General features: G+C 40.1%; 1 protein-coding gene and 1 long non-coding RNA gene across 4 annotated transcripts; both read left to right on the forward strand.

Moving 5' to 3' along the window:
• The first annotated feature begins 4618 nt into the window (after positions 1–4618).
• Positions 4619–9031, forward strand: LOC147478264 (uncharacterized). 3 transcript variants are annotated; one of them, XM_086584459.1, is made up of 11 exons: positions 4619–4961; positions 5084–5206; positions 5368–5437; positions 6093–6217; positions 6554–6769; positions 6928–7014; positions 7297–7728; positions 7886–7995; positions 8085–8190; positions 8361–8615; positions 8711–9031. In XM_086584459.1, exons 1-11 carry the CDS (start codon positions 4812–4814, stop codon positions 8834–8836), a joined length of 1800 nt encoding a protein of 599 aa, XP_086440585.1. In that variant the 5' UTR covers positions 4619–4811; the 3' UTR covers positions 8837–9031. The 3 variants fall into 3 exon arrangements, 1 of the variants encoding a protein (XP_086440585.1); XR_015209074.1 differs by having other exon boundaries at positions 4671–4961; positions 8410–8615; XR_015209073.1 differs by having other exon boundaries at positions 4671–4961; positions 8351–8615; positions 8711–8980.
• A 2199-nt stretch (positions 9032–11230) lies between these two features.
• On the forward strand, positions 11231–12950 carry LOC147478265 (uncharacterized). Its single transcript, XR_015208053.1, has 2 exons — positions 11231–12227; positions 12657–12950. It is a non-coding gene; the product is annotated as an uncharacterized LOC147478265 (long non-coding RNA).
• Positions 12951–27572: the final 14622 nt, after the last annotated feature.

Below are 27572 nucleotides of genomic sequence, written 5' to 3' on the forward strand. Positions count from 1 at the left end.
TCTTTGTGGAGAAGTTTCTTCAATGGGAGGTTAGTCAGTACGCTGATCGGATGTGCTTGAAAGTATGGCCTGAATTTTCTTGCCGAATACACCAAAGCAAGTACGGCTCGCTCAAGAAAAGAGTAATTCTTCTCAGCTGGCGTGAGCGTCTTACTTGTGAAGTAGATTGGCTTTTCGGAATTGTTCTCCTCTCTGAAGAGAACTGAGCTGAGTGCGAAATCTGATATTGCCAGGTATAGCCCCAGTGTCTCTCCATCGACTGGGGTGGCTAAGACGGGAGGTGTGGTGAGGTATTCTTTGAGAGTGGCGAATGCTTGGTGGCACTGATCGGTCCATGAGAACAGCTCGCCTTTCTTGAGGAGTTGTAGGAACGGACGACATTTGTCTAACGCCTTGGATATGAATCGATTGAGTGCCGCGACCATGCTTGACAACTTCTGTATCTGCTTCTTTGTCTGTGGATCAGGCATGTCTAAGAACGCTCGGATTTGGTCCGGATTAGCTTCGATCCCGCGCTGTGACACCTGATAGCCGAAAAATTTACCAGAGGACGCTCCAAAGAGGCATTTCTCTGGGTTCAACTTCATCTGAGCGCGGCGCAATCTGGAGAACGCTTGCTCAAGGTGAGCAATATGGTCGACTGCTTTTCTGCTCTTGACGACCATGTCGTCGATGTAAACCTCCATAGTCTCTCCTAACATGTCCTGGAACATGTCAGTGACCAACCGCTGATACGTTGCTCCGACGTTCTTAAGGCCGAACGGGAGGACGTTATAACAATAAATACCTTGTTCGGTAATGAACGAGGTCTTCTCTTGATCTTCCTCAGTGAGTGGGATTTGATTGTATCCGCTGTACGCATCCATAAAGGAAAGAAGTTCATGTCCGCAAGTTTGGTCGACAAGTCGGCCAATTCGCGGTAGGGGAAAACTATCTTTCGGTGTTTTTTTATTGACATTCGTGAAATCAACGCATAGGCGAACTGTTCCATTCTTTTTGGGGACCGCCACAATGTTAGCGACCCAATCGGGGTAGTCCACCTTTCGGATGAAACCGACTTGCTTGAGTTTGTCGACTTCGTCATTAATGGCTTTCTGAAAACGCAGAGATAACCGGCGAGGCCGCTGGCGAACTGGTTTAGCATTAGGATTTACATTTAATCGATGACATGCTACACTAGGGTCTATACCGGGCACATCGATATACGACCAGGCGAAAACATCTTTATTCATAGCCAGAAAGGTTACAAGTTGGGCCTTGAGTGTAGGGTCAAGGTTAGCCCCGACATATACAAACTTAGGGTCATTATCAGTTCCTAAGTTCACCCGCTCTCTGTCGACCTGTTGGGGCGCTGGCCTGGGTGGCGACGCTTCTTCGTGTGGTGGCATTGCAGCGACTTGAGGGAGAATGCCTTGATGCACCCGAACTGGATCGGTATTTGTGGTGACGAGGACGGGAGCAAGGGATGGCGTGATTGTCGGCATGGAAACTTGTTGTGCGACACGTGACGGTGAATCCATTGGGATGCCAACTGGTAGGATAACAATAGTAGAGAGGTCTTCCGGGGGCGTGACTGCGGTATGAACACCGACTGACGCGTCTTTGGGAATCCGTTCTGATGGGGCGGGAACCACTGGATTGACTGCTGGAGTGTAAGTGGACGACTTCCTCTTCTTATTGGAGCCCCCAGCGTCCTGCTTTGATGCGTTGACTCAGACCTCTGCAACCAGGTCTTTGGCCATGGTGTAACTGGTGGGTTCGCTACTTGTGTGGAGTGGTCTACTGTCGATCTTTCCTGCTGACAAGATTTGGTTACAATGATATGCTTCCAGTTGATTGCTTCTCAGCTCCATCAGTCCTCTGGGGCCCGGGAAATGGAGAACTTGATGCAATGTCGAAGGTACAGCTTGCATTCGGTGAATCTATCATCGTCCTAATATGGCATTATAGGACGACTGGATGTCCAGGAGGCTGAAGCGCGTATTGCAGCTGACTTTGTCCTCTTTAGATCCCACTGATACTGGAAGGATGATATCACCGACTGGGTCGGTTCTGGAACCATTGAAACCATAAAGAGGGGCAATTGGATCTATCAGAACTGACTTGGGTAAACTCATTTCTTGGAGAGTGTGGTAAAATAAAATGTCGCAGGAACTTCCCGGGTCGATCAAGACACGCTTCACTGTCCAGTCGCTGATCTTGACGTGGACAACTAGTGCATCATTGTGAGGAAGGCAGACCTTGCTGAGGTCGGCCTCTGTGAAAATGATATCTCCGGAATGGCGGCCTGAGCGACGTGGAGCATGTTCTGCTTGGGAAGTAAAGTGATACACTTCGTGAAGAGCGCCAACACGATGTCGTTTCTCTCTGGATGAGGTAACTGAATCATCGGGGAAAGTAATCATGTGAATTGTGCGAGCATTGTCCCGATCTGAGGAGTGTTATGCCGTGGCGAAACGCTCTTGGGGGGCGCCCTCTACGGTGGGGGCGAGCGTGAAAGTCTGGATGATGACGGCGAGGTGGAGATCGACTGCGCACTCGGCGAGGTGGAGATCGACTGCGCACTCGGCGAGGTGGAGATCGGTTGTGCACGCGGCGAGCCATGGGCTTATGACGCAAATCACCGTCAGGAATGTTGGTGTACTGTTTAATGTGACCAGCTTCGACAAGATCTTGAAGATAGTGCTTAAGCCCCCAGCACGCATCCATTTCATGACATTTGGCCTTGCGGAATGCGCAATATGGCTTGTCAGGTCGATCTACTGGCTGCTTGACATCGGGGCGGAAGTACGAGGCTCGCCGGATCTTGTCGAGGATGTAACTAGGAGAGCGTGTCAAGACAGGGAAGTCTGTTGTTATTCTGTCGGGTTCCTGTCTTTGGTGCCAGCGACCTGGATCGCTGTTTGGCACGTGGGGTAAAATCAGAGATCGCTGCGACCTCTTGGGTCTCGGCTAAACCACTGGACTGCAAACTTTCTTGCAACTTGATATACTTGTCAACCCGGGCGTACAACTCGGAAAGCGTTTCTGGGCGTTCCTTCATCAGCGATCTGGAGAGGTCGGTATTACGCACTCGACAGGTGTTAGAAAATGCCAGTGTGGCAAAAGATTCTTTCAGTCCGCTTTCCATACACAACAGTTCAGCCTTGAACCGCCCTAAGAATTAGCGAATGGTCTCGTCTTCTCTGAATGATAACTGGAACAGCGAATCAAGATCTGCCTTCTTACGCCCTCGTTATGCACGATTGGTCGGCAAACAGTCGATAAAAAGTGCTCAAAAGTTTTAATAGAATCAGGTTCGAGAGAGAAGAACCAATCAAGTGCGCCATCCTTGAGACTGGTCGGAAATAATCTACAATGAAGATGATCATACTCAGAAGAACTGTAGAGGGCCAAACTCTGAATGTATCGAGCCACATGTTGACCGGGACAGGTGCTGCCATCATACATGGGGAAACGTGGCTGGATAAAATCTTGAGGAGAGGATTTACTGAGAACGTCAGCACAGAACGGGGACGCGCGGTATGTCTTGAGCATCTTTTGAACAATTTGGGTTGCGTCCTTTCTGACTGCACTTTGGCCTATCCGATGTGACAATTCGTTAAGCTGCTGATTAACCTCGTTGATGCCGTTTTCAGCAACATTGCCGACTGGTTGCTGTTGATAAGCGTCGACTTGGGCCCGTAAAGTAGCATTTTCTTGCCGGAGCAAGGAAATGCTTTCGTTTGTGACACCCAGTTGTTCTGCAAGGTCTTGAACCTGAGCTTCGAGGTTGACCATGCTTCGTGGGCTTGAGAATTGCAGATTTTGGAGTGAGGGAAACGTGATTTCTCAAGGAATCGAAACCATAGACGGCGCCAATGTAAAGGAGCGTTTTGGTTTTCCTTAATGTTTGCGATAGGAGAGGGAAAAGGGTTGAGATTTTCTGGAAGTACCGAGTTCGCTTATGAGCGAGCTGCCTACGTATCCTCTTTTTGGTTTCTCTTTTCTAGGGGAGAGAGGAATCAGGTCCGACGTAGTTCAAATAGGTGGTATTTATAGGCTTCAGGGAATGTTAAACCGGGGGGCACGTGTATCTCTTGCACACGTGTAAGGTGGAGATCGTGAATGAGTGTTGGGCTGGTTATATTATAAGTCATGTGCTGATTGGGAGTTGGCGCGGTCGCCCCTATTTCCCGGTGGTGGGAAGTACAAATAAGATTTTGGTAATGATTACCCCTGGTGGTGATCTTGTTCGATGCGTTCTGTCTCTGGCCATGCGTTCGTACCGAGACATCTTTGTTCGTACCACCTACCTGAAAGGAGCTGCTCACAGATTGGTCTTGGAGGTCGATATCCCGAGTTCGCTTGCTGCGTACATGTGTGTTCACAAGAGAGCTGCTCACAGATCGGTCTTGGAGGTCGATGTCCTGAGTTCGCTTATGCTCCACGCGTGCATGATAACTTTATGAGGATATCACTCCCCTACACATACTGAGTTTGTTAAACGTACAGTACTGGATCAGATAATCAACCATACGAGTCACATAGGTTGTAGGAACTGATACTTGTGCAAGATGGACAAATAAGCTTTTTTGTACACACCCTAATCCAACTCATGTTATGCCCAAGGCAAGAAGACTGGAGTCACTATGGAAATGAGATATTTTTGCAAGTCTTAAGTATTCAAACAAGGAAAACAGAAAAAACAAGAAAAAACAGCACAGCCGGTGAGTCTCTGGAGATGTATCCAATGTTCATAGTAACAAACACTATAGCCATCATGGCATCGCCCTCTTTACATTTTCAGTCAAAATAGACTCACCAGAGGCATGTCTTCGAAGGAAGGAAAAATTCCAGTCCATGTGATCGCTGGGGTCGTGGGGAAATGGAGAGAGACTTATCGATGGATTCCGATCTTTGGTGGTTTCATTACATTTGCAATGGCATTTTGTGCTGGTGCCAACAATATCTCTGTTCCAGTTAGTACACCTGCTTATTGATTATGAACTTGTTTTTTAATCAAAGGATACTAGCACTCTAAATTAGAATAATAAAAAAATGATGGCCTATGTTCTGATGATATTTTGTGGTTCATGGACAGTTCTCAACAGTGGTAGGGTCAGGTACATTGACCCTGATACAAGCTTCAGTAGCGGCTTTTCTGATTTATGTTCCAGGGACAGCCTTTGCGAGCAATAGCAGCCTCGATGCGTTACTGTCTGATGTATGAAAATTCTGAGATTAATTCTCGAGGCTGAAACTAATATAGTTTTCATGTACTTAGTTTTTGTTGCTTTGTATCATAATGATATTTATAAATGAGATAGTTAGGCTGAGTTTCGGTATAGAAGCTAATATATTATATACCTTCATGTTGTCTTGCAGTTTCTTAAAGAAAAACAGCCTAATGAGGGATTCTTAATGTGGAGTTCGGTAGCTGTCCTCATCACAGCAAGTACTCCATCATTTAATCAAGTTTTAACTTTATATTTTGTTTTTATCTCAATTATATTTGAAAAATGTGATTAAACCTGATTAAGCTGAGGCCACCAGCTTGCTACTTCGTCTGGATCCTACTATCTAGTCAGAACACCAAATCCATTCGCTAGACCAGGTGGTTGGTTTATATCCCTTTGACATCCAAACTAGGTGTTTGATCAGTTCTCATGATATGTGCAAGTACACAACACAGTTAGGCCTGCCAATATACAAACAGATAAAGGGCTGTGCCGCTTTGCTCAAAACATTGTTGGGCATTGGCATGAATTGTAGTGCCTCACAAGGCTAACTTGTACTAGATTCCAGAAACTGTGTCGAAGATTGCTGCAAGCCTGCAACGAAATAACTATTTAGAATGATTCAGTATTCTAAATTTTATTTTGGAAATGCAGTTAAAGGGTGTTGACACTGCCATTATGCCGTTTTCAATTTGAAATGGCATATACAAGCTCCACCACATTATCTAGATTTGGATTAGGGTGCCCGTTCGTTTGACATACATGCTAATGAGTAGTGACACCATGTTTATTACCTAAAGGCTAGTGTTAAATAATCTACTTCATTCTTCTCCCATTTTTTATTTTAGTGACTCTTTTGTTTGTTCGTATCAGCAATTTGGCTTGCAATTGCAACATACTTGGAATTACCAGTATCAGCTCAACAATCAACCCAGGGTGCATTGTTAGGAACCATGCTTGTTACTGAAGGCATTAGATACTTACCTACATGGAACAAGGTAATAATTATTTACACATTTCTCAAGTTTCTAAGTTGTAATTAAGCATCAATTGTGCAAGGAATTAATAACACTGGAATTAGTTGGTTAGGTTCTAGCTCAACACTTTGACAATGTTTCTTAAACCAGAGTTGCCTTGCTTCATAATTATTAATATTCAAAATAAATAGAATATTTGATTGGTAATCAGTATGATATGGTGAAATGTTAGGTGTAGTTTTAATCAATGTTTATGAACACTTTTTTTAACATTATACAACGAATTCATGTGTTATATGTGTTAAGCTCACTAGAGAATGAAATGCACAGTTATAGTGAAACACTGGTCTTATGCAGAATGCAAATCACAATTTCAATGGTGGAGGTCTCCTTTGGATTTTCCTCGAATGGACGATGGCTCCATTGATTGCTTGTGTAGGGGCATTCTGTTTCTTTAAGCTGTTAAAGCTCATTGTGCTTCGCCATGAAAATGCTGAGAAACGAGCCCTCCTTTTTCTTCCTATTTGCTATGGAGCAACAACAGGACTCCTATGTCTCTTTGTCGTGTACCAGGTTCTTGTTGGTGAAGTTGTTTTTGTGTCATGTTTTTTTGTTAAATAGGCCGGATTTAGGACTAGATAAAAAAAAAAGGAAAAGAAATCTTCATTAGCAGTTACTCCATCCCATTACCTCTGCCACACAACCATGGTTTTAACATACTGGAACTGCAGGTCATTCCACTTGTTGTAACTACTGAGAGGTGGAAAACAGGACTTGCTGTGGCATTAGCTACCTTGAGCGGAGTTCTACTCTCTTTGGTAATCCCTCCAATAATTACTAAATCTTTTGCAGTCGATCATTACTGTCGACCAGTTTAGGTGTTACGTTCGTAAATTACTTGAAATACATTTTTTCTTAAGTTCACAACGACCCTTCACTTGTTATACAAAAGAAGGCTGAATTGCTCGTTAAGAGTGTTAAAAGATTTCATGAGGGAAGACGTAGTTACTAATAATTAAAGTAGACATTCAATACTCATGTTGATTATTTTTTTCATCCAAATAAATTTATAACTTTTGTTGATTTTTTTTTTGTCATAGTTAGTGATGCTTCTCTTGGCTAGAAGAAGAATTAAAAGTCATGGAAATTCCAATGCAAGTGGAGAAAACAGTTCTTCTTCCAAGCTAGGTTTGATAGAGAGTATTGATGAAGAGAATAATGTGAAATCCAACAGCGATGAGGAGAAGTTCGAAGCTGCTTTGAAAAACTTCATGGAGATGAGAGTACTTGAGACTGTTTATGAAGAAGATGAGAGAAGCTGGGCATCTCCTCCAATCACAAACGAAGTTCCTGATCCCATTTTATCAGCTTCTCCAGTTGGTTCAGGGAAAGCTACTCCATTCAAACATCTTCTTGAATCTACACCAAATAGGCTTGTTCGTAAAAGGACTTTCAAGAAGATGCAGAAAACAACATCAAGGGAGAAACTCTCTCACTTCTTCAATGAGCTTAAAAAGTCTGCTTTCTATCCTGTAAGTTCTTAATTTGTACTATTTAGATACTCCACATATATGGTTGCCTGAACGTAGCATTATGATCTCCATGGTTTAACAAGATATTCTTGCTAAGGTTATTTTGACGTATAATACATTGATGTTACAAGTAATTGCATTTTGTATATTTAAACAGGTAATTGAGTACGACAGACATACACTAGTTCGACATGCTCTAGCTGAGAAATTTGACGAGATTGAAAACTTCTTTGGTTTTCCACAACTCCTAGCGTCATGCCTTCTTGCGTAGGCTTTACCTATATAGATAAATTGGTCATTACTTCTTTATTATCCTTTTTGTTTTTGCTGAAACCTTCATTTAAATCGAGTTACAGGTTTATTCAATCCTCTATTGAGATTGCAGCTATTGCGAGCCCCTATGGAGCCATTTTCGAAATATTTTATCATAGGGCTAAATTTTCAGGAGGCGGACAAGATGCGGTGAGTCTGATTTATTCTTTCAGGGCTCATGATCACTTAGATATACAACATTTCAGCTTCCATTACAATGCTGCCACAGAAATAGCAAAAACTCTGATCCAAATTCATTGTACTTGCATGTAATTGGGTTTTGCATTCACTAACTATGCCAACGTTTAAGATATTCTTAGGGTCCTATCAAAGTCACTTGGTTGATTAGAGGCATTGGCGGATTTGCAGCTTCGATAGGATTTTATGTATGGGGATGGAAACTGACTCAGTGCCTAGGCGGGAAGCTTACTTATATGAGCAATTCTAGAGGATTGGCCTCACAATTGTGTACTGTGGCAACTATGATCATGATGACTAGGTTGAAACTTCCAGTGTCAAGTTGCCATGTTTTCGTTGGGTCCTTGATAGGCATAGGCATTGCGGACGATCCTTGGGTGAGTTTTACAAATATAATTACAAGGAACAGGACTGCTCTTAAAGACCTCTAATACATTATTTTCTTAAGTATTCTCTGGTTTTATTTTGGCAGAACGTGAACTGGAAGCTCTTCATCAAATTCTTATTTGGATGGGTGTTTACCATAGTATTTTGCAGTGTGGTTGCTTGTGGAATCTACTCCTTCACAATATTCTCCCCTGCCTACGTAGTCCCCTGATTTTTCCTTTTCCACATCGATATGGATATAACATTCAATTTACTTTACATTAATTTGTTTGTGTTTCTCAGAATGCAGCTTATACGTAGGACGTTATACTACTTTGGTTGTTGAATTGGTCTTAGAATCAAACTGTTGTGAGAATCTCATTGATTGATTGGTTAGCTTTAATAGAAATGCCAGATTAGTAGATTACTGATGCGCAATGTACTTGCAGATCTTAATTACATACCAGGCTCACATTGTATCCAATGCCTCAAATCACTTCTCTATCTTAAGACACTTTTTTCTTTCAACACATCTATCATAAGACACTTGCGTCTATTTTCTCGTGTTTGTTGGCTACTTATCTCAAGTACTACACTATTTCCCTAATGTTATTTACACAACTAAAACTTTGGAGACTCAAACTTTGTATCTAAGTAAATGTTTACTTTTGTCAGCAACTTGCCTAAAGCCCATAGCATACGGAGTTTGGTGGGCGCTTATGCGGAATGATACCGAAAGTGTACAGCAACTTCCTTATGATTCATTACATTGTTGACTCTTCAGTCTTCACTCTTTATTTGCAGCATTCCTAAATCCCCACCATATATATGTATCACAGACCGGCTACTAATTATACATGCATGCGCCACAACGTGTTTATAGTTTCACTCCATTCCTCACTTTGTCAAGATTTACACAAAAAAGGTCATATTAAGATCTGGACTTATTGTATTTTTGTAAAATTCAGTCATTATCAAGTGGGTCATGCTAATAACTATATAAGCATTTGTTTGAGAAAAGTTAAGATTTAAGAATAAGAACTATATCTGCATATGAGGTTTTCATGAATAACTTAATAATAATGCCAAGAACAACACCAACTAGCTAGCTTTGGCTACTCTAAATGGTATATATTAAACTTGGTAAAATAAGAAGGGTTTATAACTGATAATTGGTGAACTAAGAATAACAGCTGAAGCTAAATTTATAAAATTGACTACAGATTCTGATAATAAGTTTATATTAAACTTGAACAAATCAAATTGAAGCAAGATTAAAACATGCTGAACATCGAAGATGTAGTGCGTGGTACTTAACAATTGGTTTAATGTACTAGTTGGATCGAGAATATTGCCTTTTCAATTCTAGATACTATGGAACTGGATTCGAACGCCGCCGCCTATATATATATAGACAAAACTAAACAAATTTGAAATATATGTGAAATGTGTTCTTCAAAAATATTTATTACGACAAGTAATTAAAATTATATAATTGAACAGGTAACTTTAAGGTGTGTGTGTATAAAGCTTTTGATCTTGATCAAATCATCTAAACGATGTGTATTAGCTGCAAAATGTATGCAAACCAGGAGTAGCTAAATTGCTCTCTTATCCTACAGGTTTTGACTTTTTTTTGTGTGTGTGACATCATGAAGTCATGAACTAGTGGAAGATCTAGCTAACTTGGCATAATACATTCAAAATATCAATTGCAACACGTTTTGTACACACATGAGATCATATTATTGTTACAAATAAAGTATCGATTATTATAACAGAGGTAAAGGATTAAAAATTCTAAACAATGTTCCATGTGTTGACGCCTCTTTTTATTTAGTGGGTAATCATATGATTCCATCATTCTCTAGTTTATCAGAAAAGGTAAAAGGTGGGAAAAAAAGGTTCTTTGTATTTAGGCCATTTAGATAGATTTGCACGGTTCATTTTTAATCCTAGACGTTAGGGATAAGGAGTTAATGACGACGATGACGTCCTATGACACTTTATTACAAAAAAGTCCCATGTAATGTAACTCAAATGGAGATTTGTGAAGGAATTACGACAAAATTATAGTGAGTTTTGTCATGCGTGTGGAAGAAAAAGTGTGTTAGAAGTTATAAATTAATAAAAAAAATAATGTTCTTGGCAAGATCCAAGAAGATAGATATAAGGAATGTGTCATGGACTTACAATTATTATCTTAATACCCACATCTGCTTTTCAATATCTTCGATTGGTATATAATCCCATCTTGGTACACTAGCAAGTACCAACTACCTTATAATAACTTCACAGCAATGGCTGCTCTGTCATTATTTTCATCAACATTCCTCTTCAACCTAATAATTCTACTTGTGCTCATGACAGCGGGGATTCAGGCAACTCAAACAGGCCCGATGACGAAACTAGTAGCGGCTAGTCAAGAAAATACATTAACGGCAGAGCAAAGTCGCCGTGTAGTCATAAATTTGCTTGCAAAAGGCCATTTCCCACCATCAGGTCCAAGCCGGAAGGGCCACAATGCACCTATGTTAAAGCATGTAACAAGTTCAAGCCCTGATGTTGGTCAGAAATTTAGACAATCAACTCTTATGAAGCCCTTACCGAGTCCTGAGGCAGGGCATTAATGTCAGATACTAGCGTTATATTTGTATTACATAGATTGTTACTGATTCTTTTGGACTTAAGGCCACTTACAAACATAATAAATTGAGGCTTGATGAGATTGTTTGAAGCTTATTCAAATAAATAGTATTCTCAGTGCATACAAAACCCAAACCTTGTACATATACGAGCTGAGAATGGCCGATTTTGGCTTACATTTTGCACCTTATATAAGTTTGATGCTTTGGGCCTAAAGCAAGACTCAGGATCTAGAAAAAATTGGTTTCAGTGATACGTTTGCGGAAAGGATCGTAAGTACGAAAACCCCATAAAGATGGATTAGATTCTTTCAAAGTACCAACTAGTTTGTAGCATAGTTCAAGTTCTTGATGAAGGCCCTTCAAATCTCAGCATAACATAGGTATGCCTACACTACAAAGCTATCTATCGGATACCAGGCCAATTATACCTACATGGTAAAATACTGTGCCAATTCCACAAATGGTCGGTTTGTACTGCACAATTTTGCAGCATTTTCATCACATTTTTACCCTAATGATGCCCACATCCCTGTTTCATGATAACAATCTTGGACGACATAGATTTATTCAGGAATTTGAAAATGTTACAAATTAAGGGACAGTACAATGAAATTCTTTTCTTGGAAAAAATCAATTGGATCAAATGGACTACCAATTAACCATTATTTCAAATTATTATGATATTAATTCCTTTGAAGTTTAACGGGAAAGTATAACATTCTTACCCTAAGAGCTCTCTGAAATCTAAAGAAATCTTATACAGTAATACTCTTACCACAAAAATCCAAATAAATCTTCTACAAAATGAAAGGTATAATTAATCATTTTGCTCAATGAGGCTATAAATAGGAATGCTCACCATATTTTCTATTCAACACTTGAAATAGTTTATAATCAGTCGGGAAAGGAAAGATATAATGGAGAAAGCTTCTGTTAAGCTGATTTTATTTGTTGCACTTCTTCTTGTTGCTTCAGGTTTCTCTTCTTTTCTCTTGTCTTTTTAAATGTAGGAATGATACTTGGGTTACTGATCACCATGTTCACCATTTTGATGATGTATGTGATAGATATCATAGAGATTAAACATCAAACAAAGCTTGTAATAAGCATATCATGTTATATATCTACCCAAGTTCACAACTTATGTCACATGATTAATTTTGCATGTGCTAGAATCTCTATACTCTAATAGTCAAAATTGCAACACACTAATTGAATTGTAAGTTTAATGACCTTGTTAAGGTTTCTTCAAGTTGATTGTAATTATTTAAGGTTATAAACGTAAGGCTAAACTACTCCAACTCTGTACAAATTTTTTGTATTATTATTTTTTATATATATTCCTACAAATAATGGCAAAGTCTTGATTATGGTGCAAGTATTGACAGTTTAAATTATTTGTAGGTATTCCGTCCGTGAAAGTCGAGGCCGAATGCGTTCCTGACAAACCTTGCAAAAACGACCATGGATGTGAAACCGGCCACTGCAAATGGTGTACTCCAAACTGTCTTCAGGGACGCTGCAGTTGTTCCTGATTCCGTATTGCAATACTGACGATGTAGGTTATATAAACAGTTATTGTATTTGTTTGTAAGACCTGAAATTGAAAAGTGACGACGATACCTTCAAAATTTTATTGTTGTTAAGGTTGTTGTATGGGCGTTTGGATAAATTAATAAAAGTTTAGTTTTAATTGTCAATGTTGTGTCATTGTTTTTCCCGCTAGCTGCATTAGAAAGCCACCAATAATTACCTCATACGTCCTAACATCAAGGGGTAAACTCTGTTGGGCTGTGGAACCGTCGAGCGAATGAAGTTCGGGTATCTCACCAGCATATCTCACCAGCAAGCTTTAGAGTTCTGAAACTTTTTAGAATTTCGATGATTTGTCGATATTTCATCCCCAAGCCCATATTTCTCACCTTTTTTCTATGTGTACCTATATAAAGGAAATAGATTAGGGTTTTGAGACAACTTTTTAAGAGATTTATTTCTTGGGTATTGTGGGAGCTCTATTGAGCTAGGGTGAATGAGGCATCTTATTCTTAATTCTTGATATCTCTTGTAAACTCTCCAATCTTTGCTATAAAGGAAACTTGGCTCTTGTGTGGATGTAGGTAACATTTACCGAACCACCTAAATCTTTGTGTCTCTTTGCATATTTACTTCCTTATTTATTGTTTGCTTGCTATGGGTGATGATAAATTAGTGGTTTTGGTTGTTTGAGTTTGTTGTGATAACTACCAAAGTCTTGGGTGGGTGATTTCCTTGGTGTGAGCTCTAAGTTGAAATCATTTGGGATAGAAAGTAACTAGATTGAGGTGTGACTTTCTAGTGAAATCTCCCAACAAGTGGTATCAGAGCTACAGTTGAATCATTGGAACAAGGTGTGTAAGGAAAGTTTCCATCTTTAGCAGAGAAGGCTAGGTGTTTGAAGAAATTCCTCTGAGAGAGTCTCCACCGTTGTGTTGGTTCAAGTGGAAGTCATGACAACCGAAAAGGAAAGCTACAAGATAGAGAAGTTTGACGGAACAAATTTCGGCTATTGGAAGATGCAAATCGAGGACGTACTCTATCAAAAGGATTTGATGGAAACATTGATATGTGAGAAGCCCGATGAGATTCCGCAAAACAAATGGGATTTGCAAGATAGAAAGGCATTGGCCACAATCCGATTGAGTCTCTCGAAGTCGGTAGCCTTCAATATTAAAACCGAGAAGACGGCGAAGTCTCTCATGGAGGCACTTACTATGATGTATGAACAACCCTCGACCGCGAACAAAGTCTATTTGATCACCAAGCTATTTAGTATGAAAATGTCGGAGGGGACCTCCTTCAAGGATCACCTAAATGAATTCAACCAAACTAAGGACCAATTGGAGTCGGTTGAGATTACATTTAGTGATGAGGTGCTAGCTTTGGCGATACTTGGACAATTGCCTCCAAGTTGGAAGGCGACTATGGCGGCTATTAGTGGCTCTGCGGGAATGACCAAGTTGAAGTTTGAGCACGTTGTTAGTATGGTACTAACCGAGGAAATCCGGAGACATGATTGTCCTTCATCTTTGGGGTCAACTTCAGGGTCGGCATTGAGCACTGAAAGTAGGGGAAGAAATTCAAACAGGAGTCGTAGTAAGAAAAAGTGGAGGGGGAGATCGAAATCTCAACCTCCCCGATTGCAAAGCGTTGAACACAATCCTCGAGACATAAGTGAAGTTGTATGTTACAATTGTGGTAAGCATGGCCACTATAGTAACAATTGCCCGGCACCAAGAAACAACAACAACATTAATAAGAACAAGAAAAAGAATCAAGAAGCTAATGTTGTTGAGATGGTAGATGATGCTTTGATATGTTCGATGGAGCACAAGAAAGAGTCTTGGGTACTTGATTCCGACGCATCTTTCCATGCTACCTCACATCGAGAGTTCCTTGAGAACGACACTGAAGGTGACCTTGGAACGGTCTTTCTCGGTGATGACCAACCTTGTGATATTGTCGACAAGGGTGACGTGCATGTCAAGATGAATGGCTCGTCCTGGTTATTAAGGGACGTCAAACACGTTCCGGATTTGAGGAAGAATTTGATTTCTGTGGGGCAATTGGCAAGTGAAGGATTTGTTCGATCTTCACCCGTGATACTTGGAAGGTCTCGGGGTTCAATGGTTGTTGCAAATGGTAAGAAAGATGGTACTCTCTACATGACTGCACATGGTTGTGAGTCGATTCTTTGGGCACATGGCAAAGAGGATCCAAATGTTTGGCACCGCAGACTTGGTCACATGAGTGAAAAGGAATGAAAATCCTTCACTCTTACGGTAAACTCCCAAAGTTACAAATGACCGAAATTGACTTACTCGTGAGAACTGTGTATTTGGAAAGCAGAAGCGGGTGAGTTTTCAGAGAATGAGTCAGACTCCAAAAGCTAGAAGGCTTGAGTTGATTCATACAGATGTCTGGGGGCCAGCTAATGTCTCTTCACTTGGCGGAAAGTTATATTTTATGACTTTCATTGATAACCATACTAGGAAGGTGTGGGTCTATTTCTTGAGACACAAGTTAGAAGTATTTGAAGTGTTCAAGACTTGGAAGGCCATGGTTGAGAATAAGACAAGCTTGAAAGTAAAGAAGCTGAGATCCGACAACGGTGGAGAGTATGAGGGATTCAGGTTTTAAAAGTCTTGTGTTGACAATGGCATCAAGATGGAAAAGACTTTGCGAGGGGACACCTCGCCAGAATGGGGTTCGCAGAGCCGAATGAATAGAACAACGACAGAGAGAGCTGGTGTATCGCGCAGACACTAGCAGGCTTGCCCAAGCAGCCTTAAAGTAGAAAGTGTTAGCACGGCCAGACTTACGATCAATAGAGGACCATCAGTACCTTTGGACTTTAAGATTCCAGAGGAAGTGTGGAGCTGGAAGGATGTGAACCTTTCCCATTTGAAGGTGTTTGGTTGTGTGTCCTATGTCCACATTAGTGACCAAGCTAGAAGCAAGCTTGATGCTAAGTCACTAAAGTGCACCTTTATCGGCTATGGCGGTGATGATTTTGGGTATCGCTTTTGGGATGATCAAAATCGGAAAATCATTCATAGTAGAGATGTTGTGTTTAATGAGAAGGTGATGTACAAGGACAGAGATGAAGCACAAACCAAGGAATCGGGTACAGAGAGCGGCACAGAGTATGTTGAGTTGGAAGACTTCGATGTAAGTCGTGGTATAGTGGGAGCCCCACAGTGAGAGGATGACAGTAGTAGTGACTTAGAGAATAATGAGGATACTACACCACCGAGTCCATCTCCACCTCGTGCCCCAAGGAAGACATCCAGGCCACATGTACCGAGTACGAGATATCCGCCCTCTACCTATGTGAATTACTTGCTACTTACTGATAGTGGCGAGCCTCAATGCTATGATGAAGCATTGGAGGCGAGTGATGCAAACAAGTGGGAGCTTGCTATGCAAGATGAGATAAAGTCCCTCATCTCTAATGGCACGTGGGAGTTAGCCATATTATCCATGGGTAAGAAGGCTCTACAGAACAAATGGGTGTTTAGAGTCAAAGAGGAACATGATGGTTCCCAGAGATACAAAGCGAGGCTAGTAGTCAAGGGTTTTCGCAAGCGGTAAAGTTGACTTCATAGAGATATTCTCCCCAGTGGTGAAACTGAATACCATTTGGTCAGTGTTGAGTATTGTTGCAGTGGAATATTTATATCTTGAGCAGTTGGATGTTAAAACTGCCTTCCTCCATAGTGACCTAGTTGAGAAAATTTACATGCAGCAACCAGAGGGTTTCATCAAGAAGAGTAAAGAGAATATGGTATGCAGGCTCAGAAAGAGCTTGTATGGTTTGAAACAATCCCCTAGGCAGTGGTACAGGAAGTTTGATAACTTCATGCAAGGAAATGGCTACTATAAGTGCAACGCTGACCATTGTTGCTACTTCAAGAGGTTCGACTCCAGCTACGTCATCCTGTTGCTATATGTTGATGATATGTTAGTAGCGAGTTCTGATATGTCAGAAATTGGGAGATTGAAAGAGAAGCTAGCAAGTGAGTTCTCTATGAAGGACTTGGGTGCAGCGAAACAGATTTTAGGGATGAGGATCAGAAGAGATAGGCAGAAAGGTATTCTGGAATTGTCTCAGGTTGAGTATATTGAGAAGGTATTGAAGAGGTTCAACATGGGTAGTGTGAAACCAGTTTGCACACCTTTGGCAGTCCACTTCAAGTTGTCCAAGGAACACTCTTGATAAGAGCCCAAAACTGTAGTTTTAACCCTATAGAGCATTTGCAATGCAAGTCATAACTATCACCCCCTCTATCACCGCCACCTCCTCACTTTTCACCCCCTCTATCACCAACCCGGTGATAAACAAGGTGAAGCTGTGCAATGCAAAGGTGATAAAAAACATCTCGGACGGGATGTTAGATTCCGTCTGGAGTTTTTATAACGAGACGGAATGTAACATCCCGTCTGATATTTTATAACGAGACGGGATGTAACATCCCGTCTGATGGCTCAATACCAACAGACGCCGCGAAGAGCTCCATTTTCACTTCATTTCCAGCCAAAATTCGATTTTGTAGCCTCCATTCACAACCTTTGAACACAAATTTCCATTCATAATGACTTCTCCATCCCCCAACCCATCCCCACCAAGCTCACCACATCAAGAGCATTCCCGATGGTTTGGAAATGTCAAAATTTCCAAAAAAAAAAGGGGCAAAAGGGATCGTCGTCGAGAACGCGTAATGTGGGCGCAGGAGGACTAAATTGAACTTGGGTTTAATTTTCCACCGCGTTAGGAAATCGAGGACCACCCACCATTAAGCGTCAACATCGGTCCGACAATGTAGCAAATCGAAAGTGGCGGAATCTCAAGTAAGTTTTTTTTTTTTTAAGTTAATTATTATTATTTATGTTAGTTTATATCAAGTTTGTTGTTGTTTGAATTTGTCGTATTATTTTAGTTTGAATTTGTATTAGTTTATATTAGTTTATTTTAGTTTGAATTTGTCGATTATTTTAGTTTGAATTTGTATTAGTTTATATTAGTTTATTTTTAGTTTGAATTTGTCGTATTATTTTAGTTTGAATTTGTATTAGTTTATATTAGTTTATTTTAGTTTGAATTTGTCGATTATTTTAGTTTGAATTTGTATTAGTTTATATTAGTTTATTTTAGTTTGAATTTGTCGTTATTATTTTAGTTTGAATTTGTATTAGTTTATATTAGTTTATTTTAGTTTGAATTTTATCGTATTAAGGTTTGTTGAATGTAGGAAGTACACTTATGGAAAGTCGTTGTGCACTTTCAAATGTTGTGTCGCGGTGGCGCTTGTATGAAATCAAAAAACGGATCCTAATTTTGTCACGCATCGATATTATATCCGCCACACCATTTGGGAGTTTTTTAATTGTAATTTGGGACAAAATGATCAGCGTTGTTGTTTTTGGGATAGTTGAGCGGTGGTGGCCAACTACCCACACATTTCATTTCCCATGGGGTGAGCTTGGGATTACCCCTCTTGATTTCACAATGCTCACGGGTATCCCAATTGGTTATGGAGATGCCGCCCTTTGATGAAACTTTAGAGGTTTTACTACGGCGATGAGTTTCTTTGAATGTTTTGATTTGGTTGAAGATGATGAGCAAGACGAAGTTTTGAGATTATCGGCCGAAAGCAGCTTTTAAGGGAGGAGCTATAAATATGAGTTGGTTTACGGCGAGAGATATTTGAATAGACTCAAGGAGAAGCCGAAAGACTATCATATTGGTGAGGAGTCGATCCACGAAGTATGTACGCGTGCCTTCCTCTTCTACTTTGTTGGTGCGGTATTATTTGGATATGCCGATAGTTATTTACGATCGGGTGGATGGTCATGCCGCCCTCGTGACGAGAGGATGTGGGATTATGACCGGGTCAATCCATCTTAGCATACCTTTACCGGGCTAGACCTCGCAGAGTTGAGACGAAAAGCCGCTAAAGGCAATTTGTATGCGGCTTTGTTTGGATTATACCGTAAGTCTTATTTATTAAGTTATTGTTTCATTTCATTTATTTATCTAATTATTAATGTTGACATGTTTATATATATATTGATATTGTATTTTATCTATTGATGACAAATTTATCTATTGGTGGTACGAGCATTTTCGCGGTGTGATGCATCCCGTGGTTGAAGGTTGGAAGAGGATGAGACTCATGACCTGATTCCACGATTCAAGCATGGGGGCTTCATCGTAGAGGCAGAGGGGTATGGGGACCTATCACATAATATTCATAACACTCGCCGCCAGATTGAGCTTTTAGGAGCTAGTCGAATTGAGTGGCAACCCCGGGCCGAAGTCCTTCATCTTTCGCACCCTTTATGCGGATATTCCGTGATGTTCCAGAGAACACCGAAAATCGTAGACTATCATATATGTGTCATAGAGCAAGGTTTCTTTCTCACGCTAATGATACTTATAGGGTCACCAACGATGGTACCTTTTGGGACGATGTTGGCGGCAAGTATCCGAGAGATTGTTATACCTTACCCACCACCTATGGATATGACAACCTCGATATTCTTCCCCGCCGTTCTTTCACACTATAGAGCAAACCCAAATGAGTGGCCGACGATCGCCTTCAGTTTTACGGGCTTACTATGACTTATATTGGAAGAGGGTTGGTCGAGGTCTCTTTGCTAGGTGCGTATACCGGGGCACCAATTTTGAAGCGGGTTACTTCGAGCATTGAGGCCCGACATTCATTTCCCGTGAGGAGTGGAGTTGCCACAAATCCACAGCCCCGTGGTGTTTCATGATATTCGATGCCGCAAAGAACTCCACGATATTTGATGATGATGACCTTTGGCATCGAGCATGATTACTTCTCGTGGGCAAGATATGAGAATACCTATTCCACCGAGATGCCGCAGCCGCAGGTAGCAGATTTGTCGATGATACCGAAAGCAGCTTAGCCGAGGTTAGTATGATTTGAATTTATTTATGATTTGTTATTATTAGTATTCACTATAACCCCTAACTTGCATTTGTTTTGTTAAACAGGATGAAGTAAGGTCAGAGCTCCTTAACTACAGCTCTCTCACTTATGCTATGCGTGAGTCCTTCATGGAGTCCTCTCGCCGCAGTTTTGAGTACTTACAAGAAGAACGTGAATCAACTTTGGAGCTTCGAGACGGTGCAAGAGTTGAGAATGCCGGAAGTGGAGTACCCTCAAGCTCAAGCTCAACCAGAGGCGCACAAACGACGTAGGGGAGAGCTCTTCAATCGGCCTTCTCGTAGGGGAGGAGGTCTCGAGATATTTTTTGTAGTTTGTAATAACCGTATGCCATTACTTGTCTTATGGCGCTTGGGATTGTTGTTTGTAATGAATTTTGATTAGCGTGTTTTTCTTTGATGAGTTTTGATATGAATATGTCATTAAACAAAGGAGGTTATGTCCAATTTTTTTAAGAAATTATAAGTTAGTTTTTTTACCGAGTTTCTGTGTTAGACTTGGGTGTTGTTCATGATTGTTGTTTGTCTTCTTTATTATTTTCAAAGTATATTAGCAGGTTTTTTATATGAATATGTCAATAAAACAAATGAGGTTATGGCCAAAAAAAATTAAAAACTTATAAGTTCGTATGTTTCCAAAATGGAACATTCGCTTCGCCGCTTCACATTTGTTTCACTAATTTTCGCCATTGTTGAAACAAAGAAATTTTTAGTTTGGAATATCACTCATTTTGCGTGGTTTGGTTCCGACAGTTTCGACAGAATAGTGTATGGGATACCGAGACGGAATGTAACATCCCGCCTCGTTTTAGGACCGAGACGGAATGTAACATCCCGCCCGGTTTTTAAGCCCTCCTTCCTCATTGCATTTTTTACTATTCCAAACAATGCAATTATGGATGGTGGCCCATTTGGAATTATTGAGGGTACATGGATAGACATTTGATACAATGTGTTGTCACTTGGAGAGTGAACAAAAATCTAATAAAATGTGTTGTCAATTGGTAAGTGGACCAAAATCAAAGTATCACATGTGACCTTTATCATATGTGACCTTACCTTTCATATTTCGCTTTTACTCTTCTATCTTTTATATCAAACAAACAACATAGCCATCTTCTTCCCCACAACCAAGCTAAAAATAGGAAAAATGTCTAGAGAAGAAAGAATTACATATAACCAAAGGTTATGGGGAGGATCTAGTAGTAATAGTTCGCCTTCCGGTTTCACCGGTCGCCTTCCGTACTTCTCATAAGATGACTACATGGAAAGAGTAAGAGATGAGCATAATGATATGATGAGGCTAAGGAGGAGGAGGAGGTTGCAGCTTATTATCCATCGCTGGGGCATTAATGACTCAAGCAGCCATTGAAATTGAAGATGTGGATACGCACAAACGCTGGATCCGCGGCAGGCGTAGAGTACACGCTTAGAGATGGTGGTGATTTCAAGAAACAAAAGATAATGAGGATTACTTCACAACACCTTGTAGTGGCCTCCCCATAAGTTTAGACGGGTACACAGATGACAAGAGAGCTTTTATGTATATGTTGCATACCGCTGCATCATTCGACGACATTACTTTAAAGACAAGGTGGATGGATTGGGTCGGCAAGCAATTTCGGGTTACAAAAGGGACTAGCCGCAGCTTGCACAATTAGCAACCGGTTGTTCTTCCGATTCAACGGATGAGTATTTACAAATTGGAGATTCCACAAAGAAATGTATCTATGAAGCGCTGGTGCAAGGCAATTATCACGGCGCTTTGAGGAAGAGTACTTGAGACGACTCAAGCCGAGGCGGCATTAATCGCTAGGATATTAGCTGAAAATGCAGCAAGGGGTTTTCCAGAATGCTTGGATCAATCGATCGTATGCATCGGGTGTGGAAGAATTGCCCAAGTGGATGGGCTGGAACACATGTAGGGTACAAGAAGGAACCAACTTTGATACTTGAAGCCGCTGCGCATAAACATTGTTGATCCGCATTGCTTCTTCGCCTACCAGTTTCGTGATAATGACATTAACGCGCTTCATCGCTCTCATGTTTTTGAATCATTGTGAGAGCAAGGTGAGGCTCCCCGCTGTTGCATTTAATGTGAATGGTAATGACTATGATATGGGATATTATCTTGTTGATGGTATTTACCCAAAATGGGGCACATTTGTTCGCCATTCGCTATCCAAGAAATAAGCATGAAAAGATCTTTACTCAACGCCAAGAAGCCGCAAGAAAGGATGTTGAAAGGACGCTTGAGTTTTGCGTGCACGATGGCATATTGTTAAGGCTTCGCGTTGTCATAGTGTTGTTGTTCTTGGAGATATAATGAAGGCATGCATTATAATGCATAATATGATTGTTGAGAATGAACGGAAAGTGGAGTTTGGAATTGAAAGGTCGAGGAAAGAAACAATACCCGCTTCTTCGTGAAGATGATGGTTTTCATTTTGTCTATCGATGATTGAAGCAAGAAATAAGATCGTAAATGAAGTTACACATACTAATCTTCAAAAGGACTTAGTTGAACATGTTTTTAATTGGACCGCATTGAAGAAAACAAAGAGATCCGGTACCAATTTATGATCCAAATTGGTCGGATCCGTGATGAGGGAGAAGGAGGCTTAAAATTAAAATGGAAATGAAAATGTATTTCCTATGTATTTCCTAACGGAACTATTAAGTTCCAACGTGATTTCCTATGTATTTCCTATGTATTTCCTAACGGAACTATTAAGTTCCAACGATTTCCTATGTATTTCCTATGTATTTCCTAACGTGAACTATTAAGTTCCAACGATTTCCTATGTATTTCCTATGTATTTCCTAATGAACTATTAAGTTCCAACGTATTTCCTAATGTATTTCCTAATGTATTTCCTATGTAGTTCCAACGTATTTAATCAGTTGTATTTTAATGAACTATATTACAATGTATTTTAATTTGATTGGTAATTGTATTTCTATGAAAATAATTATATTGGATAAAAACATACATAGTGCATTAATTAAAAAAACAATTAGATAAAAATACATAGTTCATTAATTAAAAATACAATGAAATTAAAATACATAGTGCATTAATTAAAAAGACAGTGAAATTAAAATACATAGTGCTTTAATTAAAATAAAATACTAGATAATTAAAATACATAAGCTTAGTTAGAGCTAGAACCACCTCTAGCCCTTCCCCATTCAAAGACGATTTCAGCTTGTTGTTGCTCGATTATAAAAGCTGCATCGGGATGGAGGACACTTGTATCGGTCGCTAAAATCTTAGCTTCATATTGCATCTTTTGAAGCCGATTTTTTTCCAATTGAACCTGATTTTTTTCTGCTTGAACCGATTTTTTCTTCTCTTGCCATCACAGCTTCTTTTGACCATATGCAAGTTCCCTTTCCTAAGTTCTAAGCATTTTTGTGTTTCATTTGCATCCTGTGCAAATGTATCCTCTAAACGTAAAGTAACCCTCCAACATACCAAATGATTTTTCTTGGTTCCTTTTGACTTGGCTTTCTTCGATCCAAGAGGACGCCCATTTCTTTGGACGCTTCTATTTCTTGAGAACCCTCCAATTCAACTCCACCAACACTTGGTGAATTAGAAGTTGAATCTTCACCATCATTTTATGACCTTTTTCCTTTGTGGGGCGGCTTGACCTTGCCTCAAAAACGCTATCTCCACTTTGGATTATCCTTGAGTATAACGTAACAATGATCAAGTGAAAAAGCCGATTTTTCTTGTAGTTGGTACGCCATCCTTGCCTCGACAACTAAAAAAAAAAAAAAAAAAAAAAAAATGGTGGTAATTAGACTAAAATAATCACTAGGACTAAGATAATTAAACTGCAATAATAATTAGACTAAGATAATAATTAGACTAAGACTAAAATGGAAATAATAAATACACTAAGATAATTAGACGAAGACGGAAATAATTAGACTAAGACTAAGATAATCAATAAATTCCAAATTGACAACGCTTGTAATTACCCGGCTTTGTATTGTTGTACCACTTGCATGTCGAGCCTCCACCGCGATTCACAATTGCAACAAATTTGTTCATCATTTTTTTGAAATATATTTCCACCTTCCGCTAATTGAATCGAGACCTATCCCACCCATCGCTTGATTGAACTCGCTTGTTACACGATTCCAAAATCCTTTTGCATTTTGGAAAGCACCAACAATAGAGTCTTCACTAATTTTTATCCAAGCAAGACATAGAGCTTGATCATCGGACATGCTAAAGTGAGCTCTCGCTTTGCTTGAGTGCTACCACTTGCTTGAGATGCTTGAGTTGATGCCATTTGATATTTGGTTTTTTAAGAACTGATTTTAAAGAAGAAGAAATATGATATATGATTGTTGGAAGTGTGAGTTGAAATGAAACAAATGTTGTATATATACCAAAGTTTTTATTTTGACCGCTTTTTGACCGCTCGACTTTTTGACCGCTGGTAGCCGTAGGACTCTGGACGGGATGTTGATTCCGCCTCGTGAGTTTTATAATCCGCACGGAATCCAACATCCCGTCCGGTTAACAAGTCAGTTGATAAACTCGGTGGTTGGTTTCACCTCGCTTTGAACCGGGATAATTATCACCTTCATTATCACCCCTGCATTGCACGCCAGCTTTTGGACCCAAGTAGGTGATAATTATCACTACCCCCTCTCTATCACCTGCATTGCAAATGCTCTAACAATCATACTTTTAGACCAATTATGTGAGTAATAATTAAGAGTTAACACCGACACGTGTTTTTATGCATTTGCTTTAAAGTCCATTATGTGCATAAATGTGCCACTTTAGTGAGATAAAGGAGCAAAGGTCGGTTACTAAGGAGTTCCGTGATTAAAGGCCAAGATTCAAGAAGACAAAGCCTCTCTAAAGCCCGGTCAAAGCTAAAAAAGTCAAAGTCCACGCGTGCAGAAACAAAGGCACAAAAGTCAACAGAACTTCCAAGACCACCATATCTTTGGACTCGACTCGAATGAGGCCTACCTTATGTCAAAACGACCGGCTCGGAAAGAGCTTTCCAATGGTCTAAGCCTTGATCCAATCAGAGGAGCAGAAGTGGACGAAAAGTCTGTTGAAGCCAACTGCAGCTGAAGATGCCTTTTTGGACTGAAAGAATTGGGTTTTGGGCCTGATACTCTGGCCCAAAACATGGCTCCAAGCCCATGCACGATTTTTGGATCTGAGAGTATAAAAACCAAAGCTTCACTATTTATTAATGGTAGCTAGTTAGACCTAAAATAATATAGATAATTCTAGATCTGTTTTCATTAATTAAATTAAGTTTTAGTTCCATTTTCAATTCTTGTTTTAGATTAAGTCTTTGAATCATTGTTCTTGATTGATTAGATAAATAAAATAGTTATTTTATCAATTTCGAATTGTGTTATTTCAATCTATTAGATCTAGTTTTAATTGTTGATTGGTTACCATCTCTTAGTTGTTAATCAGAATTTAATCATTGTTTTGTTTAGATTAGTAAATTTCGAATCTTGATAATATGTGTAGTTTAGATTCATATGGGAATGATTCAAGGCTAAAACCTCCATTAGAGGGGTTGATGAAGCCTTGATGAAAACTTGGTGGTATAGTGTAGAAGCATTGTAGAATCTATTCCAATCTAGAAGGTCGTGATTCGCCATGAGAATGGGTGGACGACCTCACATGCTAGTTAGTACTTTCAGAGAAATGCCATGAACACTAGGGATTAGGACTCGAATTTCTTGCCGTAAGAACGTAAGAATCGAGATACAAGAATCTTTGCTAGGCTATTGAGTTGGATTCAAGGTGGATTCAATTCCCATCTAATCCTTTATCTAGATTCAAAACAATCATATTTCCATAGCATTCGTAGTTTAAATTCAAGTAATCAAATTCAAGAAGTATCGTGAGTATTCACCTTCGTAAAGCTCTCATTGACTTAAGACTGATTAATTAGATTATAAAACAATTACATGCTAGAGCACTAGGAGTGGAACGAATTCGTTACTCCACTCTATTTCGATAGACTTGAGAGTAGGAAACTTTGATAAACAAATAGCATCATAAATAGTTTAGTTTACTTACGTTTTGAGTTTATCGTTCATTTCGTAGGTAAGCTATTCATTTTATGTTTTATCAAATGGAGCCGCTGCCATCTTAGTTGCACTTTAGCATTATTTTCATAGTAGAATTAGTCATTTTTAAGTCCCATTAAACCCACCCACCCTTGTTTGATTCATACCGCGGTTATTCATTTCAGCTGAAAAAAATTCCGAAAAATTACACGGAAATACGATCGCTTTATAAGGAGCCCAACTCTCTATAGCTCGACAATCGAAATATTTAACCGCCTTCTTCCCGAAATACACTACCACGTCATCGGACTTCGAAAGCACGACCCGCCTCTTCCCAAAGCTGACCTCAAGGCCACTTGTTGAACTAAGAGAGCGATCCCGCTCTCCGAGCGCCGCCCTCTAAGCAAAAATTTTGGCGGATTTCTACAGTTTGTTTCAACTTCAATTTTTAAAGTTTTTCAGTGTTCTAACTTGTTAATTACAATCAACACGATAAACAAGACGCTTATTCATAAGCCGGGCAAGGACGCTTTCGTATTCCTTTCTTCTATACCTCGTGATCTCCGCCAGAGGTTCATACTAGTCTATCAAGATTGTTTGGGTTGTTTTCGTTTTAGACTTAGACTTGCATGAGATTAAGGTCCGGCTCGAGAAAAACATCGAACGTAATTAACCGGGCAACAAACAAACATATCGAAAGTATACCAATCACAACACCTCTAACTACTATTCCACCAACCATACCCCCGACATAATGGGTGAAGAAAGAGAGACTCCTCTCTCCTACTTCTACAAAGCCTTGAGCGATAGCCCTAAATCTTGCATCGCTCTAGCATAGAACCCAAAGGGATTTTCAATCCCCCAAACATATTTAATTTGTTACCCATTTTCCATGGTTTAAGCCATGAAAACCTTTACCAACACATGTGTAGGATTGAACAAGTCCTTAAACATTCCATCATCCTACGGTTGGATCAGCGAACAAATTAAACCGGTGGTATTTCCCTTCACCTTAGCCGATAAGGCGCTTGGTTAACCCTCCGCCTGCCCCCCTATAACTCTCAGGGACTCATGGGCTAAACTTGTTCAGCTATTTATGGAACATTTTACCCACCCCTAAAGACGGATGAGATGCTTTCCAAGATTCATTTCTTCCCACGTAACCCTCACGAATAATTTTTTTGAGGCTTGGAATCGCTTTCACCGATCCGCTTATAGAGTGTCCACACCATAACCTAGCAAAAGACACGTTAGTTCGTGGCTTTTTCAAAGGACTTCAACATCACCATAAAGAAGTCATCGACATAATGAATGGGGTAGTTTCCTAAGCAAAGGAGCCCCGTGAGGCTTACAAATTTTTTAGAAGAACAAACTAAACGCAATAACAATTGGGAGGATGATATCCCCCCCGGCCTCGCTAGTTCCTTTTCAACAGCTTAAGGTCACTTAATGTTTGAGATGAAACCCGATCCGTAACTTAAAAATTTAATCAATCTCTAACTAAAAAGGTAGAGGCTATTTCTATTCAACAAAAGCCTATTCCCGGCCATGAATGTCAACTCCAACCCATGTAATTTCTGTTTGAGTCCCGAAAGCACCTCGAATTCTATATTGTCCTCTCGCCATGAACAACAACAATTAGAGCAAGATAATGTTTGCTCCATTAATAACTATCCTATTCCTAATGCCCCATGGAGACAACATCCCAACTTTAGTTGGCTAAACAATCAACAAGT

Source organism: Coptis chinensis, chromosome 9 (assembly GCF_015680905.1).
Source record: "Coptis chinensis isolate HL-2020 chromosome 9, ASM1568090v1, whole genome shotgun sequence".
Taxonomy (NCBI): domain Eukaryota; kingdom Viridiplantae; phylum Streptophyta; class Magnoliopsida; order Ranunculales; family Ranunculaceae; genus Coptis; species Coptis chinensis.